This window comes from Diaporthe batatas (genome assembly GCF_019321695.1).
Source record: "Diaporthe batatas strain CRI 302-4 chromosome Unknown Contig00012, whole genome shotgun sequence".
Taxonomy (NCBI): domain Eukaryota; kingdom Fungi; phylum Ascomycota; class Sordariomycetes; order Diaporthales; family Diaporthaceae; genus Diaporthe; species Diaporthe batatas.
In genome coordinates this window covers 1,598,411-1,606,650 of record NW_025408559.1, presented here as the reverse complement: position 1 = coordinate 1,606,650, position 8,240 = coordinate 1,598,411, and the positions used below count along the sequence as shown (strand labels likewise).

Genomic DNA, 8,240 nt, shown 5'->3' with positions numbered 1-8,240 from the left:
GGTCCATTCAGCTGGATAGACAGAGAGACACGGAGGCAGAGAGAGCTTAGGAAATGGGTCAGTCCAGGTGATGAGAGACTCGAAAGGGCGGCAGCTGTAACATGCGGCACTGTACACTAAAATGGGCTCCAGTTACGGCAGTCAAGCCCAAGGCACAAAAGTTATCCATGGCGTTTCCGAGGTTAGACGATCGCCGCAAGCGACGGGCAATTTGCTATTAAATTCTCCATATGTCCAAGGTGTTGTCTTCGCCCGTGTGGAGGATACAACTGGTCCGGTCGTTGCGGCGCAGCGCGTCACGGCCAGAGCCAGAACACCACTCCTCTCGTTGCCACCTTGTCAGTCAAGAGGTGGGATGTAATTCCCTTTCCAATGCTGTCCGAAAACGCCCCCATGCTCGCTCGATTGTGATGTATTCGACGAAATTCATCACGTTGCCACGCCTGCAACGCGCTACTATATACTGCTTCCCGGCCCCTTTGAATATCATTCCCTCACCATGATATTGGAGAAAGTATCAGATATCTCTCTTGGCGTTGGTCCGAAATGCGTCTCTGGTAGAGTCGAGACTCCAGCTGCGATCCTCTCCTCCATCATCTTCAGTATTACCTGGGGCACGCTATCATCGGTAGCCCGGATTGTGAGACGGACCATCTGTTGCACAAGTCAGCCTTGTTGGTGGAGGTGGTGCGCGCATGGACTCTAGGGCAGCCTTACCTGTGTGCTATAATTGGGTTCCAACCTCATCAGACACCCAAATTTACCGCTTTCCGACGTATGCAGCACACTCGCACCGACAAAATTCTTCCTGTTAGGGTCGACACCATCAAGGATACCCCACCTGAAACCAGATACAACCGAGCGCACGGAGCCCTCTGTCATTTCTCTATCACGGCTACCAGGGGCCAAACCGATGATCTTCTGCGCTTCCCTGGGAGCGCCGCCAATCTGCTTCCACCTCTTGAAGAAGTCCTCTCCTGTAAGCTCTGCTGGGTCCATGAATTTGTGAGGAGTGACGGGAAGCTTCAGGGTGAGGGCTTGTAGCGCCCCGGCGAGATAACTGATGCGCATCGTGGGGCAGTTCGAAAACATCCTCTTCGCCTCAAACATGATTACCTGTTGACACTGGTTGCCTTGGGTCACCGTGGTATCGGGAAGGCCCTTGATGTCCCACGTCAAGTTACCCTTGTCGCTCTCGTCCAGGTCCAAAGTCGTGGTAAACGAGCTCATGATGGTAGGGGTCTTGTTCATGAAGTACATGATGAGGCAAGCCATCTGGCCTCGGTATTCGGATCGAACACCGATCTGGATCTGGCCGTCTTCAAACAGGATGCCGTCGGCTCTCAGCAGCAACCGGTTGAAGCCCTTCTCCCAGCCCGGCGACAAGTGAGCCGCGCTGGCCAGATTTGGCGGTTTCGTCTTGGGTTCCGCGGATCCCATATTCGCCATGTCGAGGCCAGCAAGGTCACTAGCAGCCTTCTGACCGTTAGTACCGTTTGCTCCGTTGGCATGCCCATTGCCGTTGGCTTGCGACTGCGTGCTGAAAGTCCGCTTGAGGCCCGGGTTCTTGGCCATGTTGAGCTCCTGAGCGTCCGAATTCGCGCTCTTGCCACCGACAACCCAGGTGCGTTTGTCACTAGTATTCGCATGTTTCTGGTGCAGACGGGACAGCAGAGCTGATTGTCTCTCTGGGAATGGGGGCATCTCGTCGCAGACTGTTCGGAGCAGGTCGTCCGTCGGAAGAGTGGCTAGGGTGAGATACTCGCATGCACGCTGCTGTAGTTCCGAGTCAAGCGTGTGGCTGTAAATATCGAAGACATGGAGCAGCTGAGGTTTGATCTCCGGGAAAAGATTGACGAATTTAACGAAACAGGACAGGATCATGGCGCGTGTGCTAGAAGAACAGGCTGGAAGCTTGCCGTGCAGACCCAGGAACTGCTCGATGGGGCTGCAGCCTTTGTCCTCAGCAATAAGATGCCCGAACTCTCCTAGGATATATGCCCCGATCTTGACGAGTGTCTCGTGGCAATGATCTTGCTTGATGTATTGCAATGCGTTCTTGGCCGCATACACTTGCAGCTCCTCATTGTTTGTCACAATCTGGATGACACGCTGCCATACCTCGTCGCTGACATGATCGCCGGCCATGGCGATCAGTCTCAGGGAGATATCGACGTACCACTGCACATCTGTTGCATACTTTTCGGTTAAAATGGCGATTTTCAGCACCATTTCTTCCCGAATGGCAAAGTCGGCGTTCTGGAGGTAGTGCAGCAGTTCTGCGACAATCGGTTGTGCGTTGGAAGAGTCGCACATGCTGTAAAGCAGGTCGAGACCTTTCCGTCGGACACTAATGTCTCGGTCCTTGAGCGAGCCGATGATGATGTCCTGGTGCTGCTTGATGGGGTCCAGTGTGTCTGCTCGTGCCGCAAGGTGCGTCATTGCCTCCAGACCGAGGTACCGAACATTAGTCTCCCTCGACTGAATGAATTTACCAAGCCTTTGGGATATTTGTCGCATCAGCGCTTGTTCAGTTTCTAAGTGGATGATCAGGTCGATGGCTTCAAACAAGACCGCATTCTGCGCATTGTTCTGCTGGACGTTTTTGTTGGTTTCCAAAGCCAGATCCAAGATCTTTTGCAAGGACATCCTGATCATCTCTCGCACATGACTGTCATCTGTACGGACTGTCAGTTTATATCCCAAAGGGCCCGAACGACACCGGATTGCGAACCTGAAGGCGGGAAGTATTGAAGCAGCCTCAGAAGCTTCACCTGGATCCAAGGGCAGGGCACCTTGTAGTAAAGATAGTCGGCAGCATAATCTCCATCGATCAGTATTCTCTTCAGTCGGGCAGCGGCCTTGGCATAGGCTCCTCTGTATTGGTCGAGATTGTCTTGCGCCAATGCCATGACGAGAGACGTGACGGACAGCGCAACTCCCAGATCCAAGTCATCCATGAGAGATATGATCCGCTCAGCCCACTGCGGTTGGATGATGTCTGGGAACTTTCTGTACAGCCTGAGGAGAGTGAGTGCGGCCTTTTTCTTGACGAACGCTTTAGAAGTCCTGCGCCTGCAGTCAGTCCTGGTCACATTCGCGATAGTGGTGACTCGTACGGTGATATCAGCAGCCTGTGCACCTCGCCGCTGAGAGCCTCCCCCATTTCCCTCCCACCAACATTTGCGATCGCGTGCAGGGCCAGGCAGTTGAACAGCTCGTTGTGGTCGAGTAGGTCCTTCCTGATGCTGTTGACGACCAGATGGAGCAGCTCGTGCTTCTCGTGGAGGAACAGGGTCATTGCGAGGTACCCGATCTGCTTCTCAGAGTACTTGTTGGCTGAGATGAGGTTTACTGCCTCGAGGTGGCCGAAATCCACATTCCAGCCGAGGATGTATATGTATAAGAGCTGGGCCAAACGGTCAGTGGTGTTTCTTGCACAGCGAGGGCATTCTCTTCCCGAAGCGCACCTTGCAGACATATTTCTTCTTGTGGTATCCGCTCAGGTTCCCATCTACTTCAAGTTAGCCGAGTGATCGCGTGGTATCCGTTGCTGGGGACCGGGATCGCGGACCTTTGAACTTTTGCCTGTAGACGCCATTCGTGGTCAGCGGGACAGTGGGACGTGAATAGGGGTGGTCTCGCGACCACGGCCGCGCTGGGCCGCGTGGGTGCTCACCGGATATTTGCCAGCTCCTTGTTGATGCGCTTCTCCTCGAGCTCACGGGCTCTGGCATTTCTCAAATCAGCGATGAATTGTACCAGGCCGCGCATGTTGGAGTTGTTGCTGCTCGACCGGCCAAGGAAGCCGGCGGCCGCGGAGGAGGACATTTTGGATGTTGAGGCTCTTGAATGTCAGGGATCGTTTCGTCGTGATGGCCAGAGGCAAAAGTCGATTCAGTTGTCGAGACAAACCGGCGGGTTGTCAGCGGGGTGCGAAATTAGACAGTCAGGCCGTCGTGTTGGACGCGAGAGCCGAATTACCCATGAGGGTCCGCGGCGGGAACGCACGAGGGAAGGGGTCGGATGCTCAGGTGGGTTGGTTGGGTTCGTGGACTCAGCAGACGGCCGGCATGGTGGGGATGGCTGGAGAATCTGTGCGTGTGGTCGTCTGAATGGAGAGATGTCGCGGTGGGAGAGGGTGCGATTCAGCAAGACACAGGACGGGAGAGGCTTGATGCGATGTCCTCCTGTCAAAAGGGGATGGGATCGATGGTCGGGCTCAACGTGGAGTTAGTTATGCGGGCCGTCTCGAGGCTCGGCTTTGGATCCTCACTCATCAGTGCGTGCACTGGTGCACCACCTGCACCGCGCTCCCGCTTGCCGGGCTTGCTAAATAAGCCAAGCACGGACCCTTGGACCCGACCTGCCATGCTGTCTTGGGAAGGCTGCTGGGGGCTCCCATGCTCTGGGCGAGACCCCGTCGAGACGTTTCTCAGCTGGGGACTCCCAAGGGTGTCTTGGGAGGTATCACGGCCGAATTGCCCGCTCTGAGTCCAAGCAGGCCGGATGGGGTCAGTCAACGTTGTCGGGCTGTGCAAGACAATCCCTCAGCAAAAAGTCTATCTTGGCCATGCAGGCTCGAACTCGCACCGAGGCCCGGTGTACGTCTCACTGCCTCTTCACCTATGTATGTACTTGCTGGCTTGAACGTGAGGATTATTTCATGTGAGCTATCGTCTGCTAGACCAAAATTACAAACAAACACTTGAGCCGCCATATGGTGCATACGGTGGTAGACATCAGTCTGTTGTATTTACAACAACTCAATTGGACATGCAGCATGCTATGACGGTGATCCCTGGGGCCGCAGCGACAGAGTGTCAGAGGGTCACAGCGCCCAGATAGAGTGCATGACGTCTTGAGCTTCTGGCGTCTGCTCCCCGACCCCACTACGCCGCCGCAGCAGAGCAGCGGCCCCTTCCAAAACCTTGCTGCAACAACAACCATGTGAATGTCCAAACATGAATCCGGCCCTTTCAAGAGTCCGCCCACGCCAACTTCCCCGAGTGGCCGCCTGGACACGTCGGACCTTCGCCTCCCAGGCCCCCGGGTCTCCCGTCTTCGAGGTCTTCAACCGGCGGTCGAAATGGCTGCAGAAGGAGCGGGCTGCAGCTGATGTCGAGGGGAGCCGCCAGGCCGACTACCTCAAGGACGAGGTGGCCGCCAGGCTCTGTGAGCGACTCCTGGTTGGTACCTGAAGCTGCGACGCCATGGCGCGCTGTGACTGACCTGCTTTCTCCTCGCACTGCAGGACATCAAGCGACACTTCCCGCGCGCCCTCGACCTGGGCGCCAACACCTGCAACGTCGCCCGCGCCCTGACCCGCGAGAACCCGGACCCGGCGACGCCCACCTCCCCGCCGCTCGCCGGCCGCATCACCGAGCTGGTCGCCGCCGACTCGTCGCAGGGGCAGCTGTATCGCGACGCGGACCTGCCCTTCAACGACGGGCTGGCCATCACGCGCAAGGTCCTGGACGACGAGGAGAGCCTTCCCTTCGAGGCCGGGTCCTTCGACCTGGTGCTGAGCAGCCTGAGCCTTCACTGGATCAACGACCTGCCGGGCGTGCTGTCGCAGATCAACAATATCCTCAAGCCGGACTGCCCCTTCATCGGCGCCATGCTGGGCGGCGACACGCTGTTCGAGCTGCGGACGTCGCTGCAGCTGGCCGAGCAGGATCGGAGGGGCGGCATGTCCCCGCGCGTGTCGCCGCTTGCTGACGTGCGCGACGTCGGCGGTCTGCTGCAGAAGGCCGGTTTCAAGATGCTGACGGTCGACATAGACGACATCATTGTCGACTACCCCAACACGTTCGAGCTGATGCGGGACCTGCAGCTCATGGGCGAGGGCAACGCCGTCCTGGGCCGCGAGCCCGGCGCCATCGGCAGGGACGTTCTCCTTGCCAACGAGGCCATCTACCGCGAGCTCCATGGGAACGAGGACGGCTCGATACCAGCGACTTTCAGGATCATCTACATGATGGGGTGGCATGACTCTCCTGACCAGGCCAAACCCCTCCCTCGAGGCAGTGCCGACATCAATCTTAAGGACATACTTGAGAACAAATAAAAGGTCGACGATCTGGCGCCACGCGCACAGCTGTCCGGCACCGTGCATGAGCGATGGTCGGAAGTAGGTCTCATATCGAGGCATACTCCAATAGGCATTCGGGGTGCGTTCTATAGACGAAGCTTGGTGGGCTCATTTCTGAGGCCCTGCCCGGTTCACATAATGTACACATTATTGAGACCAAGGCTGATCAGCCAAGTAATCACTGCATCCCAAAGCGTGCTGGAAACAAGCAGCACATGGAGCGGCATTACCTGGTGGGGAGCTCAACTAGCATGAACGAAGTGAGGCTAGTTCTACTGCTGCTGGTGATCATGCCTGAGGACCTTCCGTCGCGGGCATAACGAGCTTGAGGTGTTCACTATTGCGAGCGGCCTACCTGGGTACCGAGCCTCCTGTAGCTGGCAACCAATTCTAACGAAGCATTCGACCAGTTCTCTGGGCCGCCTTGTTCTCATTTGAAAAGCGAAGTATTGTGTATACCCATGAGAGTGAACCCCGAATTTTCAGACGCCATTGAGCTTGCATCAAACGACGAAATGGTCTACCAGGACAACGCCCGCGTGTGTTTCTCGAATGTGTATTCCTCCCGCGACATGGTGCGGCGCATGAGGGCGGCCACGGGGATCCTTTACCCGACCTGGGCGAACCCGCCAGCTTCGTGAGGCTTCTTGCTGTTCTGCTCGAGCGCTCCTCTAAGCAGATTTACACCCTCCGCCAGTCCGTCATCGTCCGTCCTATGCACCCAAGCCCAGCAACGTCGACTACCTTCTCGTGCCAGCTCAGCAGGACGCTCATAGCCGCGCCGGCGGACTCGTTTGCCGCACCCGGCCGTCCGCCGACCTGGCTGAAACCCGTAGGCTGGGGGGTCACTTTGGTGGGGGTCCGGGGAGCGCTGCCTCCGGACGTCGTCGACGCCATGCCCTTGTACCTGATTCGAAGAACAAGATGCCAAGGTCAGCTCACCGCTCCACGTGTGGACTCGTGTGTTGAGGTGTGGTAGGAGTCGGCACTTCCGACAGGGGAGCCACAACGTACAGGTACTTCATGAGCACATCCAACAGCTCGCTACCGCCGTCGCCCTGGTATATGCGCTGGAGCATGGGCGTCATCTCGCTCGCCTTGATCGACTGGAGGACCTCGACGACGGTCTGCAGGTGCGCTTCCTATCGAGTCCCATGTGTCAACAAAAAGGAGCTCTCATCCCATCCCCGGCGCCGGCGGCGTCTCCACACGGGCGTCCCTTCCGGCTTCCCTGCCTTAAACCCCCTCAACGAACCCACAGCGAACCAGTGTTTGAAGGGGGGGGGGGGGCAGGCGGGATGTTCAGGGCAACACTCTGTTTCTTGTTCGGAGTCATACCTTTGCCAGGTCGTTTCCGTTGTACACGGGCATCTCCAGGCAGCCCCTCAGCGCGCCCTCAGCGTCCCCGCCGCGCAGCAGCTGTCTAACCTGCCCCGCGAGCGAGCGCACCTCGGCCTCGCCGATTTCAGGCAGGGGTGGGTGCAGGGTCGAGGTGTCGAAGTTGACGGACGAGTCCTCCTGCAGTGCGTCGATGTTGATGGTGCGCCAGGCGTCGCTGAGCGACGCCGACGTGTGTTGCTGAATGATGGACATGGTGGTGAGGCAGGCGGCGGTGGCGTTGAGGGGTCAGTCAGCGCTGGGCGAGGAGCCGGACGTCGGGAGAGGGCTGGCTTTGGCCGCGACTTGTCACGTTGGGAGAACTGAAGCGAAGCCTTGTGTTCTGTGGTCGAGTGTTCGTCGTCTCCTTGAAAGAGGTGAGCGGATTGTTGCCGTGCTGTCGTTGGATGGAATCCCGAGCCAAGCTAGGTTGCTGTACGTGTGTGCACGCTCAACTACCTACAAGTAGGTGCTATGTGGAGGAAGGCGTCACCAACCAGCTTAGCCAATGTGGCTATGTGGGGCAACCAACCCACCCCTCCCCTTTACCAACCCTTGCCAATTGGCGTGTGAGAGCATGCTCGCAGCTTACAGAGTACCTAGGTACTCTCACCTTTGTCTATCAACCGAACTCACCAACATTGAAGCCGTCGATAGCCCCCCGAATAGATTCTACAATGTGTCGGCATTTGAGTACAGGCCCGTCCGGCTACGTAATCCGACCGTGATAATACCTGGTAGATCTCGATTGCTCAGAACTCTCTCTCAA

General features: G+C 57.3%; 2 protein-coding genes across 2 annotated transcripts; one reads left to right on the top strand and one right to left on the bottom strand.

Annotated features, from left to right (window-relative positions):
• Positions 1-4,712: 4,712 nt before the first annotated feature.
• Positions 4,713-6,506, top strand: KVR01_009691 (uncharacterized protein). The gene is made up of 2 exons (XM_044788919.1): positions 4,713-5,189; positions 5,255-6,506. The coding sequence occupies exons 1-2, from the start codon at positions 4,965-4,967 to the stop codon at positions 6,068-6,070; spliced, it is 1,041 nt and encodes a 346-aa protein (XP_044640939.1). The 5' UTR covers positions 4,713-4,964; the 3' UTR covers positions 6,071-6,506.
• Positions 6,483-8,039, bottom strand: KVR01_009906 (uncharacterized protein). Its single transcript, XM_044782287.1, has 3 exons — positions 7,433-8,039; positions 7,109-7,236; positions 6,483-7,001 (listed from the first exon to the last, which is right to left on the bottom strand). Exons 1-3 carry the CDS (start codon positions 7,685-7,687, stop codon positions 6,776-6,778), a joined length of 609 nt encoding a protein of 202 aa, XP_044641154.1. The 5' UTR covers positions 7,688-8,039; the 3' UTR covers positions 6,483-6,775.
• Positions 8,040-8,240: the final 201 nt, after the last annotated feature.

Excerpts from the sequence above, each read along its gene's own strand:
- KVR01_009906 (XM_044782287.1), bottom strand. The coding sequence starts at position 7,687 with ATGTCCATCATTCAGCAACACACGTCGGCGTCGCTCAGCGACGCCTGG. Across the intron at positions 7,237-7,432 it reads ACGGAAACGACCTGGCAAAG|GAAGCGCACCTGCAGACCGT; the intron begins GTATGACTCCGA and ends GGGACTCGATAG. Across the intron at positions 7,002-7,108 it reads GATGTGCTCATGAAGTACCT|GTACAAGGGCATGGCGTCGA; the intron begins GTACGTTGTGGC and ends TCTTCGAATCAG.
- KVR01_009691 (XM_044788919.1), top strand. The coding sequence starts at position 4,965 with ATGAATCCGGCCCTTTCAAGAGTCCGCCCACGCCAACTTCCCCGAGTG. Across the intron at positions 5,190-5,254 it reads GGCTCTGTGAGCGACTCCTG|GACATCAAGCGACACTTCCC; the intron begins GTTGGTACCTGA and ends CTCGCACTGCAG.